This window comes from Myxocyprinus asiaticus, chromosome 31, assembly GCF_019703515.2.
Source record: "Myxocyprinus asiaticus isolate MX2 ecotype Aquarium Trade chromosome 31, UBuf_Myxa_2, whole genome shotgun sequence".
In the NCBI taxonomy this organism is placed as follows: domain Eukaryota; kingdom Metazoa; phylum Chordata; class Actinopteri; order Cypriniformes; family Catostomidae; genus Myxocyprinus; species Myxocyprinus asiaticus.
This window is the reverse complement of record NC_059374.1, coordinates 35,570,420-35,594,339: the sequence shown is the minus strand read 5'-3', so window position 1 is coordinate 35,594,339 and position 23,920 is coordinate 35,570,420. Positions and strand designations below refer to the sequence as shown.

General features: G+C 40.5%; 1 protein-coding gene across 1 annotated transcript in view; it reads right to left on the bottom strand.

The window, feature by feature from the left end:
• The window catches only part of LOC127422573 (neuronal tyrosine-phosphorylated phosphoinositide-3-kinase adapter 2-like), a 49,754-nt gene extending 26,601 nt beyond the window's left edge, over positions 1–23,153 (bottom strand). Inside the window, exons 1-2 of the mRNA XM_051666212.1 lie at positions 22,861–23,153; positions 17,204–17,424 (exon numbers count right to left, since the gene is read on the bottom strand). Coding sequence (XP_051522172.1) covers positions 17,204–17,400 — 197 coding nt within the window. The 5' untranslated portion in view covers positions 17,401–17,424; positions 22,861–23,153. The remainder of the gene's footprint in view (positions 1–17,203; positions 17,425–22,860) is intronic.
• Positions 23,154–23,920: the final 767 nt, after the last annotated feature.

Sequence of the window (23,920 nt, the reverse complement as noted above, 5' to 3'; positions counted from 1 at the left end):
ATGGATCAGGGAATGATGTTTGTGGAGAATTAAAACCTGAAAAAAAATATATTATTATGTAAATAAGGCTATACTATACTATACTGTACTGTACTGTACTGTACTGTACTATTACAATACTATACTTTTCTATACTAAGCTACACTACACCATGCTATACTATACTACTGTATATTATATTGTGCTGCAGTGTGATATCCTACACTGTACTGTTCTATACTATACTTTGTTATAATGTGCTGCAGTGTGCTAATATAGATTGTACTGTTCTATACTATAGTATACTACACTTTTATGAAGTGTGCTTTTCTACACTGTACTATTCTATGCTATGCTATACTATACTATAATGCGATGCAGTGTGCTTTCCTACACTGTACAGTTCTATACCATACTATACACTATTATATACTATAATGTGCTGCAGTGTGCTATTCTACACTGTACTATTCTATACTATGCTATACTGTAATGTGCTGCAGTGTGCTATCCTACACTGTACTGTTCTATACTATACTATACTATACTATACTATACTATACTACACTTTGCTATGCTATAATTTACTATATTGTCAAAATAAAAGCCCCAGGTGGAGGTGAAGTAAACAGGACAGAAATATATTACTTAGAGAGAGAGAGAGAGACGCACAAAGTTGTGTGTGTTTGCGTCAGATTTATGTTGTGTTTTGTTCATTTGTGTCATTAAAAGTTTAAGTTGACTGCTCCGCCAGGAAGCGGTGGAGCCACTGCCATCAGCCAGGAGGCGGAGGAGCTGCTGACATCTGCCTGGGAGGCGGAGGAGCCCCCTGCCGTCCGCCAGGAGGTACGGTCCAGTGAAATCTTCAGGCATCACGGAGGACATCTGCACAGCTGGCTGAGGACCAGTCGACAGCGTGTTCGGGGACCAGCAAGCCAGTTTTTCTCTCTCTCTCTGTCTCTCCCGCTCGCTCTTTCCCTCTCCCCTCTCCCCTCTCCCCTCTCCTTCCCCTTGTCCTACTAGGATTCCCAGGAGGTGGGGAAGACAGGCCGGCGGAAGGACGGCCGAAAGGGCAACACCTCCCCTCCAGGAAGGGAGTGGGGGAGTAAGTCAGGCCGGCGGTTTCCCCAGCCTGAATGGGGCCTTGGGGGTTTGTGACGAGGAGGAGGGTGTGGCTGGGTGTTAACGATGGATGCCCGCCACTGAATCAGCCTAATCAGATGGGAGAGGGATAAAGAGGAGCCAGGGACACCAGTTCGAGAGAGAGAGACGCACAAAGTCGTGTGTGTGCGCGTCAGTTTTATGTTGTGTTTTGTTCATTTGTGTCATTAAAGGTTACGTTGACTGCTCAGCCGGTTTCCGCCTCCTCCTTGCCCATCTTGTGAACCCGTTACACTATACTATCGGATAAATCGTGTTTTTAGGTACACCGTGGCTATATTCACAATATGAGTGCCTAATTGTTTTAATAAAACAGATATGTAATACATATTTTAAGGGCACTTTTATTTATTTTTTAATTAAAACAATGATTTATTAAACAAATTTATTAAGTTCCATCCTTCCACTTGAAAATACAGTCCTTGACATATACTGTAAATATAAGGTTAATAGTTGGCCTCTATGGTTAATGCACAGTGCAATGCACAGAAGCTAGGCTAACAGGTGTTTCATGTCAAAGCTGTTACTGCAACATGTATTCTGGCATGGTTGTAATGCTGTATTGACCAGTCAGCATCCCGGACTGGAACTAGGAATTTAATAATATACTATTTATACCAAGGTAGGCCTTGCGTTTAAAGGATATTCTGTGCAGGACCACCAATATGGAGTATGATGATCTTGTGGTACATGATTTACATCTTGTTTCTTTGCCTAGATGCAGAATTCCTGTAGAGATTATTTAATTCCAATACAGCTTCTAATATACAGGTTTCATATTTTATTCCATATGCAGCCTTAAGAAATACAAATGTGACAACATATTTTGTGTCTGATGTGCAGGAATGTTACAGAGGAAAGACAAATTCACTTCATTTGTTCATCCATCTATCCATTCCCTCATAACTTCATGAATCTATCTTGCCTGAGATCATTTATGCGTAATTTAATTCAGAGCAATTTGCCTGGATTTTAGGATGATTTCTGCACTGAATAGTGGAGAAAAAAATTGAGTTAGTTTCATCTGCTTGTTCATGAGAAAGTACAAGAGAGAGTGAAATGGAGAGAGATGGAGAGAAAAGGGGGCAGTCAGTTCAGTTGCTGTCTTTCAATCTCTCTCTCACTCTCTGAGGAAAACTAATCATGCTAAAGGGCAGACAGGATTTACTCGCGTTGATTTTAAGTAACCATTCACTCACACTCTCTCTCTCTCACACACACACACACACACACACACACAAACACACACACAAACACACACACACACATTGTGGGTGTATAATCAAAGTCGAGGGTTGTTCGTAAAGAATGATTGAGCATCTGGTTTGCTGTCTGCCAACCTCACTGCACCAATGTCCCTCATCCCTCCACATCCACACATCCTCTCTATCACGCTCTTTCTCGTATCTTGTCTTTTTTTGTATCGTCTGCAGTTTTTCCCTCCCTTTTAGTGTTCACACTTCTCGCCAGTCTGAGAGGCCAGTAATTTAGTTACACCCCTTTTTCTTTCTTTTCACTTTTCATCCTCCCATTTTCTTTTGTCTAACCAAAGTAATCTTTTATCTGTTTCTTTTAGTCTCTTTATTATACGGTCAGTGTAGGTAAATTGGGACACTTTCTGATCATTTGTCTCTCAATCACACCTGTCTCTGTCGCTATTTCATATTTCAGAAGGACTGAAGAGAGGAATGTTGTCATTCCTCCCGTCACTCTCTTAAAGGGATAGTTCACCCAAAAATGAAAATTCTCTCATTTACTCACCCTCATGCCATCCCAGATATGCATGACTTTATTTCCTCTGCAGAACACAATTTTAGAAGATTTTTTTTTTCTTTCAGCTCTGTAGGTCCATACAATGCAAGTGAATGGTGACCAGACTATTCAAGCTCCAAAAATAACGTAAAGGCAGCATAAAAGTAATCCATATGACTCCAGTGGCTAAATCTATGTCTTCAGAAGTGATGAAGTCACTTTTGGTCAGATTTTTACTATAAATCTCCACATTCCTTTTCACATTCAGAATGTGAAAGTGAAGATTTACAGTAAAAAATGACTTAAATATTGATCTGTTTCTCACCCACATCTATTATATCACTTCTGTAGAACATAGATTTAACCATTGGAGATTACTTTTATGCTGCCTTTATGGATTTTTGGAGCTTCAAAGGTCTGGTCACCATTCACTTACATTGTATGGACCTACAGAGCTAAGTTGTTTTTCTAAAAATCATTTAGTCTTCATTTGTGTTCAGCAGAAGAAAGTCATACACATGTGGGATGGAGTGGGGGTGAGTAAATGATGAGAGAATTGTAATTTTTGGGTGAAGTATCCCTTTAAAAGCTTCCACATCCCTTCGTTATTCTCGGAAGAATATTGTTTGGTATTGTTTCAGTAACATACTAATTCATTATGGTGACTCGTTCACCGCACAGAGAATGGTATAATGGAATTTCGCATTAGCACACTGTCTACTATATAAACACCACACTTATAATCATAGATAAGGAACTGCAGGTACAAAGTTTTCAAGAGTACAATGGCAAGTTCTGTACAGAAGTGTCATGTCTACTATATACAGTGTTGCCATGGTCATGAAAAAGCTAGAAAAATCAGGGAATTATAAAACAGTTTTCCAGGCCTGGAAAAGTCATGGAAATTTCTATAGTTAATATGTATTTTTCTAGTATTTCCTATGCTCTAAAATATCTTGTCTAATAGCTAGATATGCTCTTGTTTAGAGTAAAATTTGCTGGCAAGCCATTGTGATGTTCGATTTGTCAAAATTAATTGGGAACCCTGTAAATAGCAGTGTTCTTCTGGACTGTGGTGGGGTGACATATCAGAATCAGAAGAATCAGAATCAGAATAAGCTTTATTGACAAGTGTGCTCACGTACACATGGAATTTTTTTTTTTTTTTTTGGTGATAGGAGAGACAAGTGCACACAGAACATTACAGTGAGACACAGAATATAAAACAATGTAAGAGTATAAATAGACATACAAAAAAATAGGACATATAACATAGAATGGCGTATGTACATGTGCAAGTGGTAATATATGTGCAAGGTATGGGTATGTACAGTTATTGAATTAAATATGAGGGAATTTACATATGTACATGACACATTTATACATTATTGCACTGTCCTGAATTCCACTATCATCTCCTCTGTTTTGAGCATCAAGTCAAGTCAACCTTTATTTATAGAGCACATTTAAAAACAACAGAAGTTAACCCAAAGTGCTTTACAGATCAAACAAACAAAATATATAAAACAGACTGATTTAAAGTTAAATATAAGACATAATAAAATAAATAAAAACATTTAAATACAACAACATGTATTAATCCACTTCAACCTATTCGATGATCTATTCAAAAGCTACAGAATAAAAATATATTTTTAAAGAAGATTTAAAATGGCCTGTGATGAAGCTGACCTCACATGGAAAGGGAGACTATTCCATAGATTAGGAACTATCACAGAAAAGGCAAGGTCACCCTTAGATCTATAGCGGCAATGAGGAACCTTCAATAGAAGTCAGAAGACCTGAGCACTCTGGTGGGGGAGTAAGGGTGTAGAAGGTCACTGATATATCGGGGCACGAGACCAGATAGTGCCTTGTAGACAAAAATCAGAATTTTAAAATCGACCCTGAATTTCACTGGAAGCCAGTGAAACCGGGGAAATGTGATCCCTCTTTCTTGACCCTGTTTCACTGGAAGCCTAGCTGCCGCGTTTTGAACAAGCTGTAGGCGGGATAACGCAGTTTGGGGCAGACCAATGTACAATGAGTTGCAATAGTCTAACCTTGATGAAATAATTGAGTGGATCACAATTTCCAAGTCTTTATGGGAAAGAAAATGTTTTAGCTCAAGGTTGTTGTGACCGCACCAGACAGCCATCTATTCAACCTCCCGTCTGTATGCAGACTCAACACTGTCGTGGATGAGGCCAATGACCTTGGTGTAGTCTGCAAACTTCAGGAACTTGACAGAGGGGTCCTTTGCAGTGCAGTCATTCGTGTACAGTGAGAAGATCAGTGGAGAAAGAATGCATCGCTGTGGAGCTTCTTTCTTCTTCTTTTCCACCCATGCTTAGGAGCGTATTGGGAGAGGAGACTTATCCAGCGGGTGTGATCAGTGGCGAGGTCTTCAACTTCGTCCCAGGAGACCCTGAGGAGCACCAGTGCTAATAGTGAGGGTCCCGGATGTGATTTTCCCCAGTCTCACTAGCTGCTGCCTATCTGTCAGAAAGCTGTTGATCCACCGAAAGATTGTGGTTGGCATGGAGAGCTGGGTCAGTTTGGTTGAGAGAAGATCAGGCATGATGGTACTGAAGGCTGAACTGAAGTCCACAAATAGGATCCTTGCATAAGTCCCAGGTTTGTCGAGGTGTTGCAGGATATAATGCAGTCCCATGTTGACAGCATCATCCACAGTTTGCTCGGTAAGCAAATTGAAGGGGGTCTAGCAGGGGTCCAGTGATGTCCTTCAGGTAGGCCAAAACCAGTCTCTCAAATGACTTCATGACCACAGACATAAGAGTGACAGGTCTGTAGTCATTAAGTCCTCTGATTATGGTTTTTTTTGGAGACCGGAATAATGGTGGAGCATTTGAAGCAGCAGGGAATTTCACACTGCTCCAGTGATCTATTGAAGATCTGTGTGAAGATGGGGGCCAGCTGGTCAGCGCAGACTTTCAGACAGGCAGGTGAAACACCATCTGGGCCTGAAGCTTTCCTAGTCTTTTGTTTCCGGAAGACCCAGCACACATCCTCCTCACAGATCATAAGTGCAGGTTGAGTAGTAGGAGGAGGGTTCCAACAGGTGTTGGTGTGTGTGTGTGTGTGAAGTGAAGATCAAAGTGGGGGAGGGGTGTGAGACTGGGCTTTTCAAACCTGCAGTAAAACACATTCAGTTCATCAGCCATTTGTTGATTCTCTACAGAGCGAGGGGGAGGTGTCTTATACTTGATAATGCTTTTCAGACCTTTCCACGCAGTTGCAGGATCATTGGCTGAAAACTGAGTTTTCAGCTTTTCAGAGTAGCTTCTTTTAGCCACTCTTATTTCCTTAGTCAGTGTGTTTCTGGCCTGGTTGTACAATATTATATCCCCACTTCTGTAATCATCCTCTTTGGCCTGACGAAGCTGCCTAACTTTTCCTAAACCATTGTTTATCCTTATTGAATGATCAAAGTGTCCTAGTGGGATGCACATATTCTCACAGAAACTGATATATGATGTTACAGTATCTGTGAGCTCATCCAGGTCTGTGGCTGCAGCTTCAAAAACACTCCAATCAGTGCAGTCAAAGCAGACTTGTAGTTCCAGCTCTGCTTCATTAGTCCATCTCTTTACAGTCCTTACTACAGGCTTAGCTGATTTTAGTTTCTGCTTGTAGGTCAGGAGAAGACGAACCAGACATGATCAGAGAGTCCTAAAGCTGCATGTGGTACAGAGTGATATGCATTCTTTACAGTGGTGTAGCAGTGGTCCAGTATATTTCTTTCTCTGGTGGGGCATGTGTTGTGTTGTTTGTATTTTGGCGGTTCACAGGTGAGGTTAGCTTTATTAAAATCTCCCAGAATAATGATAAGAGAGTCCGGTTGTTGTTGCTCCGTGTCTGTGATGTGATCAGCCAGCTGCTGCAACGCTGCGTTCACGTATGCTTGTGGCAGGATGTACAAACTCACCAGAATAAATGAGGAAAACTCCTGCGGCGAGTAGAAAGGCTTACAGTTGGTGAAGAGCACTTCTAAATTAGGACAGCACATCTTCTTCAACACTGTTTCATCTGTACACCAACTTTCGTTGATGTAAAAGTATGTTCCACTGCCTCTCGTCTTCCCCGATTACACAACGTGATCCACTCTGAACAACCTGAAGCCCGGCAGATTTAGCTCGCTGTCAGGGATGGCTTCATTCCGCCAGGTTTCCATGAAACACAAAGCAGCAGAATTAGAAAAGTCCTTATTTGTTTGAGTGAGCAGAAGCAGTTCGTCCGTTTTGTTGGCGAGGGAGTGGACATTCGCCAGATGAATACTTGGCAGCGGAGTCCGAAATCTGCGTTGACAAAGCTTCACAAGCGTGCCGGCGCGCTTCCTTGCGCCTCCAATTAAGATGTCTAATAAAACGTCCAAATAATCAAACACTGGCAAAAAATGCTCCGCAGAATATTCAGCAGTTCATCCTTGGTGAAACTGATCGGGGAAGAGTGACAAAAAACATGACAAACAAACAAAAGTAAAAAAAAACACTAGAGAGCTCCACACTGAAGCAGCCATCCACGGCGCCATCTTGTAAAAAGCATAAAAATCTTGTAAAAAGATTTTCTTTTTTCTCTGTGCCATCTTGTAAAAAATCTTGTAAAAATGTTGGTGTCTTTGAAGCTGGTTTTGTTTGTTAAGGGTTAAAGGTCATGAGAATAGTGGTTAGTGGGTCACAGCTTGGATTTCCTCTGCTAATGGATTTAATGGACACAGTTAGCAGTGACTAGTGTGTGTGAATGTGTCTGTGTACTAGATACACAGAGGATACATTGTTTTGCATGCTACTTTGGACACAATTTCTAACAAGCAGATTCAATGCAATTGCCATATTGACAGTTTTGTCCTGACATTTTCTACTGAAATATTTTTCTGTGAAATCCAGGTGTGACTGATACAGGTGTGTGTGTACATAGCTGTAGTTTGCAGACAAATTTGTCTGACAATACCTGACCTTTCAGGACATTTGGTGACAGACTAATTTGCAAAAATGATTAATAAATAAATAAATAATATGCAATATCCAGAAAATGTAAAAAGCATAAGGGTTTGGGGTACTGTTAGTCTGTAGTGTCTATAATGAGCATCTGCTATATTGTGGGTGATATAGCCTGAAAACTGCTTTAAAAAAAACATACTAAATACTGTCTTAATTTAAAAAAAATAAATAAATAAAAAAAAGGGTTTGTTTGAGGGTTAGGTTTAAGGGTTAGCAGACAGAAAATATCATTAGCTCAGAATAAAAACAATTAAAGTAAATGGAAAGTCCCCACCATAATATAAAATGTGTTTGTGCAGTGTTGTGTTATATTTGTCTGTATTGATCAGAGCTCAGTAAATAAACTTCTGTCTCTAGTATCAACCTCTCATCCCTTCATCCATCTCTCTGATGTTTATCCTGCAGTCTTTTTTTCTGTGCTTTTCCAGTTTTTGTAATTCTTGTCAGCCTATCTGTCTTTTTTGTCCTTTTCACGTCCTTTGTCTTGTCTTGTGCTTTCTTCCAGATATAGCTCTCTGGGGTAATATGTTTTCCTCCCTGTCATTTACTCACCCTTATGTTGTTCCAAACTCTTATGACTTTCTTTCTACTTTTGAACACAAAAGATGTTTTGAACACAAAAGGAATGACAGCCTTGGTCACTATTCACTTTTATTGTATGGAAAAAAAGATGCAATGAAAGTGAATGTGACTGAGGCTGTTATTCTGCCTAACATCTCCTTTTATGTTTCATGGAAGAAAGAAAGCCATATGGGTTTGGAATGATATAGCAGTGAGTAAATGATTACAGAATCTTCTTGAATATTCAGAATATTCCTTAAAAGGGATAGTTCACCCAAAAATGAAAATTATCTCATCATTTACTCACCCTCATGCCATCCCAGATGTATATGACTTTCTTTCTTCTACTGAACACAAATTAAGATTTGTAGAAGAATATTTAGACTCTGAAATATTTCATACAATGCAACTGAATGGTGACGAAAACTTTGAAACTCTAAAAAGCACAAAAAGGCAGCATAAAAGTAATCCATACAACTCCAGTGGTGAAATCCATATATTCAGAAACTGATCAATATTTAAATCCTTTTTTACTCTAAATTCTCCCTGCCTACTAGGTGATATGCACGAAGAATGCAAATTGCCAAAAGCAATAGAAGAAGAAAGTGAAAGTGGAGATTTATAGTAAAAAAGAACTTAAATATTGATCTGTTTCTCACCCACACCTATAATATTGCTTCTGAACATATGGATTTAACACCTGTAGTCTTATGGATTAGTTTTATGCTGCCTTTATGTGCTTTTTGGAGCTTCAAAATTTTGCTCACCATTCACTTGCATTGTGAGGACCTTCAGAGCTGGAATATTCTTCTAAAAATCTTTGGCTGTGCTCAGCAGAAGAAAGAAAGACATACACATCGGGGATGGCATAAGTGTGAGCAAATGATGAGAGAATTTTCATTTTTGGGTGAACAGTTCCTTTAAGAAAAGATCTTCTCTATATTCTTCGCCATTCCTCTTTGCAGTTGTTGTTTACATTAGGTCGTAGTGACACTGTTGTCATATGTTAGCATACACAATTCTATTGAATGCAGTTTGCGTTGGAGATTAAATTGCTTTCGGGTCTCTGACTGCTGCTATGGCAACCATGTCAAATCTAATATTAGCCAATCTATTTAACCTGAATTATAAATAATATCGGAAAGCTGTGCCAGACAGTTCACCCCCTCTCTGTGTAACACAGTAATGATATACACCTGTCCAAGTATGCACACCAATGTAGAGCTTTACTGGTTGTTTAGATCAGTGTTACTATCAGAAATAATTAATAATTATTTCTTTAGTTATTAATTAATAATTAAATTAATTAATTGAATCTAACTCATTAAAACCTCATATGGGGCTCCAGTAAATGTAGTGTGCTACGTTTAGGAGCGGGTTTGGTTATTAGCAATAATTAATAATTATCAAAGACAATTATTAATTATTAAAATCAATAGAACATTGATGAGAATCAATGTTAGCTTTTTTTAATCCTTTAAATCAACAATTATCAAAGATAATCGTTAATTGTTAACATCAATGACACATTAATTAAAATTAACACTAGCTTATTGATCATTCAAATTCAACAATCATCAAAGATAATTATCAATTATCAAAAATCAACAGAATATTAATAAGGATTAACATTGACGGGGCACCACCCTGGGATCAGGGACTAATAACCAGATAGTAAAACAGTCTCAATATTAGATTGTTTTCTTAGGAAAATCGACATCCGAAGAATATTGATTTTCGGGGAAAAAACAATGAATGAAGGCTTGAATCCGAGCACTGACATCCTGTCAGCATGACACAGGCGTATGCAAAACAAACCAAAACACTTCTCTTTGTAATATAAACAAAGTTTATTTATGCAGTAATATCAACTAATAATTAATACAATGCAGTCAATAAACTTCCGACTTACAACTACAAACTAAACAGTGATATGATTAGATATGGAAATCAAAATAATCCTATAACATATGAGGGTGTGTGTGTGAGAGCGAGTGTGTGTGAGTGTAAGGAGGGACGCACACAAAATGGTGGACGTGACTCTCGTGGAGAGTATGTCACGCGAGACTTCCGGCCAGGGAGAGAAACCAGTCAATGGCGTCTACCAGTTACCACGTGTATTCGCTTGTATGATAGCTTAGGGACAAAGCTGAGCTTTAGCACGAAGCTATCTACGAGCCAAAAATGTGTGCCAGAATGTTTGTGAGGGGTCGTGTGTGTGTGTGGTTAGTACGAGAGAGAGAGAGAGAATAAGGTGACGGCCCTAAAGCCGATTTCGTGATCGTGGGAGAGAAAGCAGCTGTTAGTTTATCGCTCAGAGACGCGGTGGACGGCTCGTAAATGTCCCACGTTCTTTGACACTTTAATGGATAAACTCAGTTTGCCGGTCTCACCCACGATGGTGAAAATGCACAACAGTCCAATTTGGTTGGACCACAATACAGCAAAACAAATTCGTGATAATTAATACCCAGAGAATTAATAATGAACGGACATGGCGGTCCGTAAACTGTACAAGCAAAAAACCTTGAAACACAAGAATAACACACTATAATATTCTATCTCTGCCCAGACATAAACCTCTTACTTGAATCGCATGAGGATGCAGAATGTGTGTTCATCCGTCCTTTAACTCAGACTCGGTTCCTCGAAGCTTGGGTGATGACGGGAGGCCGTTTCCTCGCTCTGTTGGCGGGCACGGCTGCTGATTCTCGGCGGGCTGGCGGAGAACTCAGAAATGTCGACTTGATTGAAGATGGAAGAGAAATCTTTAATCTCTTCACTTCTGCAGGCAAATGGATGAAGATGCGGATTGCTCGGCGGTCTCCTTCGGATCCGTTAGAGTGTTCGGTTGAACACAGAGTAATCTCAACTCGTCCAGCGAGATGGAGATTGTATGGCCACAGTTTCAAGTCGGACGTTACTTCCTTGTGCCACAAAGCTGCACCTGAGAGCAGCGATGAGCTGCGTCTACACATTGCAAGCAAAGTTGCTGGAAGCAAATCCTGGAAGCATTTCAGATGTATTTCCACTCCTGATGATGTCATGGTTGAGGTGTGTTCTGTTGTGTGCCTCATCCAGTAGGAGTTGAGAGTTCGATCCTTTAGTGAGCAAGGCTTCATGGGATTTGTAGTCTGTTTTGAACTCCCTTAGTTTGTTTTTGGCGTGGTTTTTATCAGTAAGATTTACGACTTGGTATGTGGGGGCCTGAGTTAGGTTTTACGACTGTGTTAGGCCTGCCTTTGTCTTCTATCTGAATACATGAGGCCCAACACTAACTAACCCTAACCCACACATACTGTACTCGCTACCTGCACAAACACCACAAGAATGAAAGGTTGCTTGATTTCTGCCTTATTTGCTGTGTGTAACACAATATGATTGACGTGTGTATCCTCATGTAGATTTTAGATGTAATGATGATCTTAAATAACATGCACTGAGCACTTTATTAGGAACACTATGGTCCTAATAAAGTGCCCGATGTGGTCTTCTGCTATTGTAGCCCATCTGCCTCAAGGTTTGATGTGTTGTGTATTCTGAGAGGCTATTCTGCTCACTACAATTGTACAGAGTGGTTATCTGAGTTACTGTAGCCTTTCTGTCAGCTTGAACCAGTCTTGCCATTCTCTGTTGACCTCTCTCATCAACCAAGCATTTTCGTCCACAGAACTGCCGCTCATTGGATGTTTTTTGTTTGTGGCACCATTCTGAGTAAACTCTAGAGACTGTTGTGCATGAAAATCCTAGGAGATCAGCAGTTACATGTCTGGCACCAACAATCATGTCATGGTCGAAATCACTGAGATCAAATTTTTTCCCCATTCTGATGGTTGATGTGAACATTAATTGAAGCTCCTGACTGTATCTGCTTGATTTTATGCATTGCACTACTATTGTCGTGCAACATTTGTGAGTCAGAGGAACACAGTTTTGAACCAGGCTATTACAAATGTGCTTAAGAGGAATATATTTGAGCACTCCACGGGAAGAAAGGGGATCTGCGCAAGTTTTGTGAGGTTTGTGAATTAAATCTATTTAATCGATATATCCACATATTTGCAGACTGTATATGATAGAAGTTTTATTGATAATAGACATCGGTCTATTATTGTGGTAACACGATGGCACATAACAACAAATCTAACTGGGTTTGGTCATTTACATGTCTCAGATGGCTCCTTCAAGTGCAAGCAGGCGATTGCTGGTGCCATCCCGGCTAAAGAAACAAATCGGCCAGACGGGAATACCAAATATTGGCCAATTTACCAGCCTCGCCGATATATCGATTGACCACTAGTCACAATAGATTAACATTTGTACCTATAAATTCAGATTAAATCCCAATCTGATCATATTCACATTAGTTTTAAGCCTCATGAACGCACACACACACCAAACACACACAAGTGTAAGGTTAGATTTGTGTGTGATGGAACAGGATTTGTGGCACTAATTAGGTCCTTAAAGGTCATCAAATCCAGATTTTACATTTGTTCTATTGGTTGTGTGGTATTGCATGGCTTTTCCAATGTGTGTGTGTGTGTGTGTGTGTGTGTGTGTGTGTGTGCAGGTTTAAGTGGTTTACGAGGACTTTTTTTTTAGGTTACAAACTGGTAATTACAAGGGTATTATGCTATAAATGTGGTTTATGAGGACATTTCTAATCTCCCCATAATTCAAATTGCTTAAACATACTAAACAATGTTTTATTGAAAATGTAAAAATGCAGAATGTTTTTTGTGAGGGTTAGGTTTAGGGGTAGGGTTAGGGTTTGGGGATAGAATCTATAGTTCGTACAGTATAAAAATCATTATGTCTAGGGAGAGTCCTCATAATGATAGCTGCACCAATGTGTGTGTGTGTGTGTGTGTGCGTGCGTGTGTGTGTGTGTGTGTGTGTGTGTGTGTGTGTGTGTGTGTGTGTGTGTGTGTAAAAGACAGATAACAGTTGAATGACACATGCAAACCTGTCTTTTGTTTTGTGTTTTGAGGAAGTGAGTGTGCATGTGTCCTCAGGGGGGAGCAGTCTAAATTTAGTGACGAGAGGGTGAGGAGGACCAAACCCACTGTTGCCATAGAAACTCACCCCTCTGTCTCCATGGTGACAGACCTCGGTTTTTTCTCTCTCTGAGCTGAGGAGGTGTGACTTAGCTCCTCCCACTGTAAATGTTTATGTTTGTGTGTGTGTGTGTGTGTGTGTGTGTGTGTATGTGTGTGTGTGCTGATCCTCTCTGTTTTAATTCATGAATTTATATTAATGAAGTTTAATGTGTATTATGTAATCCTGATTGATTAATCTCGCTAAGAAAATCTCACAGGAGCGAGACAAACCCACAGATGGACTCAGTGACTCTCTCTCTCTCTCTCTCTGTGTGTGTGTGTGTGTGTGTGTGTGTGTGTGCTGTCATTGCCCTTCTCTCCACATGAAGAAGACCCCACTCACGCCCCATTACAGCGGTAAGAGTTTCTCAAGCTGTATGAAAAGAATGCCAACACTCAGACAGAGTGAGAGACAAAGAGAAATGCTTAGGAGGAAAGATCAGCTAAGGTTCAATTACAGGGTGAAACTTTCAATTTTAATTTAAAGTTGTCTTTAAATATGGCAGTTTACATTGTTCTCAATTCCATGAATTCCCTTAAATCACACACACACACACACACACACACACACACACACACACACACAAAGAAAAAGCCCAGCAGCAGCTGGGAACCACGCAATTGTCAATGACGCAATTGAGTCGGTCTCCCTAAACTCTCAAACTATTTATTTACATATACATGTATTCATTTGGCAGACGCTTTTATCCAAAGCGACTTACAAAAGAGGAATACATTATAAGCGAATCATCTTAAGGACACAGTGGTATGGAAAGTGCTCTATTACAATGTTTCACTAGCATCAGAATAGTAGTATTCAAGACAGATTAAAGTGCAACAAGAATTATTTTATTTTATTTTTTTATTTAGTGACTGGTTAAGTGCTCATGGAAAAGATGTGTTTTTAGTCGTTTTTTAAGACAGAGAGTGAGTCTGCTTCATGGATGGCATTGGGAAGGTCATTCCACCAGCGTGGTATAATGAAACCTAAAGTCCGGGAAAGTGTTTTGGTGCCTCTTTGTGTTGGTACAACAAGGTGCCGTTCCTTAGCCGACCGCAGGCTTCTAGTGGGCGAGTAGCTCGGCATAAATGATTTTAGGTATGCTGGAGCAGACCCAGTGACTGTTCTGTTTGCCAGCATCAGTGCCTTGAATTTGATACGCGCATCAACCGGTAGCCAGTGGAGAGAGACAAGGAGTGGTGTAACATGCGCTCTCTTTGGTTCATTAAAGACCAGACGTGCTACTGCATTCTGGATCATTTGCAGGGGTCTAATTGCACATGCAGGGAGACCTGCAATGAGAGTGTTACCGTAGTCCATTCTAGTTATGACAAGTGACTGAACAAGAAGTTGTGTGGCATTTTCAGAAAGGAAGGGTCTTATCTTCCTGATATTGTAGAGTGTAAATCTACATGATCTTGCTGTCTTTGAGATGTGGTCTGTGAAATTGAGTTGGTTATCGATGGTTACTCCTAGATTTCTGACCATTTTGGAGTAGAGGTACATATTTATTTGTATATATCTAAATATTTTGCAATATACTTTAAAGGTGCACTCAGTAATTTTTTCCTTATTAAAAAAGCTGTACTCCTTAAGAAATGAATTGTAATTTTGAAACATATTTATAAAATCATGACCAATCACATTAAAATGAAGATTCCAATCACATCAGTAACCTTATAAAAGCTGTTTTATTCTACATGGAGAGGGTCCGCACAAGGGGGCCGCCATGTTATTATCACATGACCAGCTGCATACTACTCGCTTAATCTCAGTAACCGCCCTGTTATTGGATACTTTCACTCATGGATTAAATTAATAATGGCTGACTGTGAATTGTGAATTTTTATATTGACATCTGTAACTAAAAACTATTGCATTTGAATGATGCTGCATCCAGGCCACAAGGTGTCAGTGTAAGTCTAAGATGACATGAACAAAAAGTTTCTGAGTGCATTTTTAAATATATTGATTCTTATAATCAACAGTTTAATTCGATTATGTCATTCATAGGGATTGCTTCATGGGATTGTAGTTCAATCCCCTTATTAAAGACGTTTAGTACACGGTCTTGTATTTTGTCTTTGTAGTGATGAGGGCGTGGTTAAGCGCCAGTTTGTGAATAGAGAGCGAGATCAGGAGATGAGAACGGTAAGGATTATCACCTGGCAATGATTGTCTCTAACAGCTGTTTGTCATTGCAGTGAGAGTGGATATGTCCTTTAAGAGTGAGCCAGACGCCAGTCCAGACAGAGAGTGACAAGACACGAGCTGGAGAAAGACTCTATTGTTTTATGTCCGCTGAAAAGTGGAGTTCTGAGTGCGACAGCTGAAAAGCGGAAATATTGAGTTTAAAAGAAATAAAAACATACTGTTTGAGCTGGATTTGCCGGCTCCCACTTCCTCCTTTTCCCTAAATGTGAACATTGTTACAGTCATCTTGTTCAATTTGCAAACACTTTTTTTGTAATACGATTCACATCGGAGATGGTTGTTTTTGTTAATGGCTTGAATGATTTTATGAAATCACTACGAAAAAATTAATGGGAAAAATATTTCCTGAATCAAGATGGCTGAAAAAGTGGGTGGGCACTGTTGTGCTCAATTACATAAGGATAAAATCAAGTCTTGCTCTACATCATTTCCCAATTAATATTCTTTTTCAGTCTGAAAGATGTCACATTACTGATGTTAGATGTGTTGTGAATGTCATTTCATGTTGTCTTTTAAGTGATTTTGGTCTGTATTTTAACAGTAAAATTAGCAGCAAATTAGCATTACGCACACATACACAAATTCACACACTTCAGGTCACATACTGCCAGATGCTGTTAAATAAATCAGAGCATCATTTTGTGTCTCTAAATTAAATCATTTTGTGGCTCTAAATTACTTCCTCTCACTCTTTATATCCATCTCTCTCTTTTTCTCTCACACAGATACTCACACAAACATGCCATTATGGCCTAAGGTTTTCATTCACTCTGTGTTTGTCTTTCTAATATCCAGCTATTTCCTCGTTGACTTTTAGAGCTCAGTACCAGTGACCTTTATCTCTCTCTCTCTCTCTCTCTCTCTCTCTCTCTCTCTCTCTCTCTCTATCTCTACACTTAACTAACCTCTCAAATGTTAAAGAGCACAACAGGCAGAAAGAAAGCTAGTGACAAGTGACAGGGTGTTGCAAAGCAGTTGCTAAGGTGTTCTGAGTGGTTTTGAGTGCATTGCAAGAGTGATCAGAGTGGTTGCTAGGGTGTTCTGGGTGTGGACGGTTGCTTACTCTCCCACCCACAAGTCGCTATGATATTCTGGTTCCTAGATATGGCTTAAGGGCCCTTCTTCAATGCAAGTCTATGGGATTTTTCCACCGTTCTATCATCCGCCAGGCGAAAATCGTAACAAAAGTACCAAGAAAAGCCTCATGATTTGATCAAACATTCATGTCCTAGCATAAACGTGTGGGATGAGTTATGCATAAAATTTTATACTTAGGATCAGAGGTTTGTTCAAATCCATAACTCTGAAATGAGCAATAGTAGTAATGCAGCCTTAGTGTAATTATGTGCAATGTTTACATTTGCATAATCCTGTCTTAAATTGTCTTTGTATGTGTTTGTGTGTATCTGTACCTCTTGATAGCCTCCTCTTGCCTTCTCTTCTTCTGGTTTTTCTCCTGTAGGTATGTCCAGTGCGCATGGTTGCGGATGCGGTCGCTCTCTCGGGCGATGTCAGAGGCGTTCTGGATGACAAGCTCGTCATAAGCCCTCAGACCGTTGTCTTCCACGTACTGTAGGAAATGCATGCACTCGTCTTCCCCTGGATCCATTCTTCAGCAGAGCAGAGAGACTACCTTAGAGAGAGAAATACAGAGAAATAGAAAGAGAGAGAGAGAGAGAGCTGAGTGTCTCACACACAATGTCATAATGTCCTCTTGAGAGCTTGTGCTTTAAAAAAAAACAATGCACTATGGAGGGACAGGTGGGAATTATGCACACACACACACACACACACACACACACACACACACACACACATTTACACACACATGCATAAATACTCTATATATTCCTCACACACACACACAGGCCAGTCAGTACCCTAGCATTACATGCAAATGGCTTTAGCATCTGGATAAATCTCAGTATGATTTGTTATTTTGTGTTTGTGTGTTGTGGTCAGGTTTTGCTATCTTTCTGGGGAACAAATGTTCCCATAAGTATAATGAAACCTGTAATCACCAATATTGTGAGGTCCCATGCAGAAACCTGCTTAATAAATAAGTGCATAATTTGTTTGATTTTAAAACACTTTCTCCTATCCCATCTTAAAATGCAGATACAACTATAAGTAGTTTGTTGGTAGGTCGACTTTAGCTCTGTAGCGAGATTAAACATTGTTCTGAGAGTTTGGAGCAGGACTATATGTCTGTCTGACCAATACCAGACTGATACACCTATTATGTTCAGGTCAAATCTGACCCCGAGTTAAATACTGCTGGTTTTCAATGCAGCTGTGAAACTTCTCTTGAGTCAAGAGTGTCACAAGATCTATCTTTCTCTCTCTCTCTCTCTCTCTCTCTCTCTTTCTCTCTCTCTATCTCTCTGTCTCTCTCCCTCTCTCTCCCTCCCTCTCTCTCTCTCTCTCACTCTCTCTCTTAAAGCGATAATAAACATTATTGTTACTTTTACTTTACAGAAACTTTCACTGCGAGACATAAGACATCTAATACATTGCATACAACAGGGTTTCACCAAAATATTTATCATGTTGATGATGTAGAGTTTTTAGAAAATTGTTTATGAAATATGTTCCACACAGCTTTAAAGGGTTAATATTTGCAAATATTATACACAGACCTGCAATATTGATTTGACAATGATGACAATGTATTTGCTGTACAATAATATATGTTCTTTTTTTGCAATATTCCGATGGTTGTAATGTTGCAGAATATAAACCATGATTGTTTTTCTTTCAGACTAATACATTTGTAAGTAATATGAGTATCAGCTTATTTTAAACACTGTAAATCCTTACAGTAAAGCTAAATATTTACTGTATATCTATTGTACATGTGTAGTACCACAACTCACAAATAGGTTTCCCGTTAAAATGCTACTATAGAAGCCTTTATTCAGTGTGAAAAATTTTAGGTAAGCCTATACCAATTTTCAAGTTTATAATTTATAGATAAGTGTGCTGTAAATTTACTGAAAATCTATTAAACTCAATACAGGTAATTTTTTGCCCGAATATCACAGGTGTCATTATTTTTAAACATAATAGAAGGGTTAAATCCCCTTACTGCTCATGCGAAAAATCGCCTTTCCATGTATGGTCTGAAACGCACTTGTCCTCGTGTTCCATCACCGGACAGCAATTCCGAGTAAACTTCACATCGCCTTTGAAGGAATGCAATGTGATAGTTGTACAAAGTAATATTTATCTTTAACAACACTATCAAAGTGAATAGCAGGCACAACAATGCAGCTACAACATGGGCAGCCATCTTGGTTGTTTTTGGTTTAATGGATCACATAGCTGCGTCCTACTCCTATGACAACAAATATGCCATCGTTTTCAGATATCTCCATTTCCCCTGTCCAAACTACAACGCAAAGACAGAGTTTTCAAATGTATCCACTTGGGAGAGCAATTTCGAAAAGCTCAGTTTTCGCTGTCAAAAACGACGTATCTGTGTGGACAGAAAGGCCAAAACTCAGAGAAAAAGAGCTGTTTTCAAACGAAAACATATTTGTGTGGACGTGGCCTGAGAGTGTAGGGAGAACGATACGATTGCGTCATTAATGCCATGGAAGTGAGCGGTCATTACAGAGCTTCTTTGGCACGCTCTTTGATTGGTGGATATTTCTCTTAAGGATCATGGGAACTGAAGGCGTAGTCCTTCACCCAGAATCTTGCAAAAAAAAGTTGATATAACACGGACATTAGCATATACCATCGTTTAACAACCTAGAACTTATGTGAGGTCTGTCTTTAAAGGTTTATAAGGTATCGTAAAAAATAATTAATGGTATATTACTTCAGGAAACAGACTGTTGCACACTATTCAATTCAAATGTGCTTTATGGGCAGGATAAAAGGTACAATGTTTTGCCAAAGGTTCTGCAGGAACTACAAAAAATTTTGACAACTTGAGCTGAGGAGAAGAAATACTCAAATGAATAAGTGATTTTTTTAATAATTTGTTTGTGCTTGCTCCAAACATGGACGATGATATAGAGATACATGCACATGAGTTTCAACCAGCACTTGTATGAGAGAGAAAGTATGCTATATGTTTTTTTAGCTACTTTGTGAAGATGTCAGGAAGACTGTTGTTCATGTTGTATTATTCAGCATTTCTTAAAATAGAATCTGATCTTACATCTCTGTCGCAATCCCTTCCTCTGTCATAATCCCTCACCTACTCATTTGTCTTTTCTCCATTTAACATCTTTTCTACACCAAAACCTGCACACACACATTTAGACACATGGCCACAGACATTCTCTCACACACACACACACACACACATCCACACACACTCACATCTGCACATGCCCAAAGACGCTCACACACACGTGCATGCACGTGCATACACACGAACACACAGCTGTATTCTATAAATGGAATGTGAGGAGAGAGAAATGTGGGTTTCCAGGCAACAGAACCCTAGTATGCTGACATAACGTAGGAAGCTGGGAACCTAATTCTGTACTGAAGATGCATTAGTTATGCTTTACACTGGCAGGCATGATATTCCGACCGTGTGTGTGTGTGTGTGTGTGTGTATCTGATGTAATGCCTAAGCCATGAAACTTGATATTCCTTCGTTCTACTCAGTGTATCTTTGCTGCAAATGGATAACATTTACATTTTAGCATCCTTTGTGTGTTTGAGCATGTGTGATTGTGGCTGTTTTAATATCACATCAAATACTAAGTGTTGTATCTCTCTTTGGAATGATGAGGTGGCAAGATGCCATATTCCACGTGCTGTGCACACACATATAAAATAGATCAGAGAGAGACCACAGAACTACATCAGTGGTTCCCTGTGAGTGGAGATTAGCTTCCTTGTTCATTCCATTACCCTGTAATTCACTGTTTCCTCTGCACCACATTAATAGCTCCAATTCATCACAGCTGCATAGAAATAGCCTTTAAACCATTTAAAGACACACATGCATCAAATAATCCAACATGAGTGTAACAGTATATGGATGGGCAAGAAGGCAGCGGGAACTGGCTGAACAGTCATCATAAAGGTTCAATGATAAAAATTTACTTAAAACAACATAAAACATGAACACAGACACACATGCAGCATGGCTGCGTGCGTCTCTCTCTCTCGAACTGGTACCTCCGGCTCCCCTTTATTTCGCTCTCCCGCTGATCAGCTGATTCAGTGCCGGCCATGCACCATCACGGCCCGGCCACACCCTCCTCCTCATCACACTCCTCCCCCGCTCGATTCAGGCCGGGGCGCCACCGGTCTGACTAACTCGCCCCCCCACCATCTCTGGAGGGGAGATGCTGCCCTTCCAGCCGTTCTGTCAACCGGTGGTCCACCCCACCTCCTGTGAACCTGGGGGAGAGATGAGGGGAGGCGTGGGGAGAGGCAAAGGGCGAGCAGAAACACAGAGAGAGGAGAGAGAGAGAAGAACTTGCTCGCTGGCTCCCGGATGTGCTGTCGCCCGGACCTCAACCGCTCCTCTGCCCTCTGGCGGATGCCAGCTCGCTCCTCCCCCGGCAGATGGCAGCGAGTCCTCCGGCCCCTGGCGGATGGAACCACTCCTCCCCTTCTTCGGCAGATGGCAGCGGTTCCTCCGGCTCTCGCCGGCCAGCAGCGACCCTTCCGTCCCCAGGCAGACGGGCATGGCTGCTGCCCTGGCGGATGGCAGCAGCAAGGACTCTGCGACAGCGCATCCCTCCTCCCTCCAGGGTTTCGACACCACTGTAACAGTATAAGTTTGGGCAAGGAGGAGGCGGGAACTGGCTGAACAGTCAACATAAAGTTTTAATTAAAAAAATGAGCTTTAAAAAACATAAAACATAAATGAACACAGACACATGCAGCGCTCTTGAACTGAGCTCCCCTTTATCTCACTCTCTCGCTGATCAGCTGATTCAGCATGGTGCATGGCCCGGCCATGCCCTCCTCCTCGTTACAATGAGTAAATCAAGAACCATGGATCCACGTATAGAACTATTCAAACAGTGCTGTCATCAAAACCGTTCAACTACACCACCACCAAGCGGTTTTCATACACTTACACAGAGAAAAAACACATGCTCAATTAACACAATATTCCAGCTCATTTCATCTAAACTCTTTGAAAAAAGAAAAGATGGAAAGATGGATCTCATATCTGTGCCATGATAATCAAGAGCTTGAATCTTACATGAATTCAATTGTATAGGTGGATAATTTCTGAAATGTGCAGATTTGGATCCCAAACCCTTGAACCCTTCACTCAAGATGATGCTCAGTGTGACAACTGCCTTCATATGGAAGATGAGGGACTGATGAAAATGACCATAGAAGAGGAAAGAAGGGACAGAAACAAGACAAAACAAATGGATTTATCTGGAGTCAAGTACATTGATGTTAGATGTACACTCACACATGGTTACGATCAAAAGAACAGATTCCTACTCACAGTATCCCAACTCATTTCATATAAAGATGGATCTTGTATCTATACAATGACAATCAACAGCTTAAATCTTGTATGAATTTGAAGTTGTAGGTGGGTAATTTCCTAAATGTGCTGATTTGGATCCCAAACCCTTGATCCTCAATTTGATACTTTCCTTCATATGGAAGATGAGTAACTGATGAAGTAGGGAGACAAAGGGATGGAAACGAGACCAAAAAAATGGTTTTATCTAGAGTCAAGAACAGACTCCAGATGGACACACACATGGTTACGATCAAAAGAACAGATTCCTACTCACTGTATCCCAACTCATTTCATCTAAACACTTTTACAAAAAATATAAAGATGGAAAGATGGATGTTGTATCTATACAATGAAAGTCAAGAGCTTAAATTATGAGTGAATCTGAAGATGTAGGTGAGTAAATTTTGAAATGTGATGATTTGGATCCAAAACCCTTGAACATTTGACTTGAAATGATCCTCAATTTTACACTTTCCTTCATATGGAAGATGAGGAACTGATGAAGATGACCGTAGTAGGGAAAAGAAGGGATGGAAACTAGACAAAAAAATGATTTATGTGGAGACAAGAACATTGAAAGAACAGGTTCCTACTCACGATATCAGTGAATCTCCAAGAACAGCTGATCTCCAGGTGTGTTGTGTGTTTCTCAACACCATACGTTGTCAATTCCCCCCTCGGACACACTTGGGCTCACATACACAGCTGACAGACAAGCCCGGCGACAGCGACGCAGCTCGGAGGAAGCACTCACTGGTGTGAGGAAGAGAAGGATGAAGGTTAAGTGGAAGATGTCCATCTTTGGCTTTCCAAAGGCTTGATGAAGTCGAATATCTTCAGCCTCTGGAGGTGGTCGGCGCTCCGGCCCTTCCCCACCTACGACCGCTCCTGCTGGGCTACCGCCACCAAGGCTGTCCCCTCCCTTAGCACACGTTTCTGGAAAGATCCACGCCTCTTCATCTGCGCTGTCCCCACACACGTGTGGTGTGTGTGTGTGGGGTGGGCTGCGTGTGGATGTGCTTAGTATGAGTGTGTTCTCGTTTAACCGGCTGCAGTGTGCGCACAGCAACGTTAGGCTGCTAAAAGCATCATGCCCTACAATCGCTCTGATCATTCCTCCCCTGCTGCTTCCACCATGGCTGCCGTCATACACACACACCCCCGTGCATATCACACACACGCAGCACTGAATTCCAGCTCGGGCATCACAAGAAGTAGGCTAAGTGACCAGCTACAGCATTTGTCTTGTCTTCTATTCCCTCTCCTCCTTCTATTCCTCTCTCTCTGCTCTCTTCACATTCTCTCTCTCGTTTTCTGATCTCCTTCCCTCAAGCTTTTCCCAACCCTCGCTTACTCACTCTGTCTCCATGGGTATCTGTCATACGCTCTCTATCTCTCTTTCTCTCCTGTCTCTCCCTCAACCCCGATGTCTCTCACCCAAGCGTGCTACTCACTTAGAGCTGTCCATGGTTCTGAAAGAGAGAGAGAGATTATTAACCATCCTATTGTCTTTAGAAAATGTACACTCCTTTTGTCCTTTGGGTCATTTTTGACCTGAACTGAAATCCATTAAAAACGCATAAATTCTTGGTTAGTGAACAACAGCACTAAAGATCATGAACTAACAATTAACAATATATTTTAATTTGTCAATGCT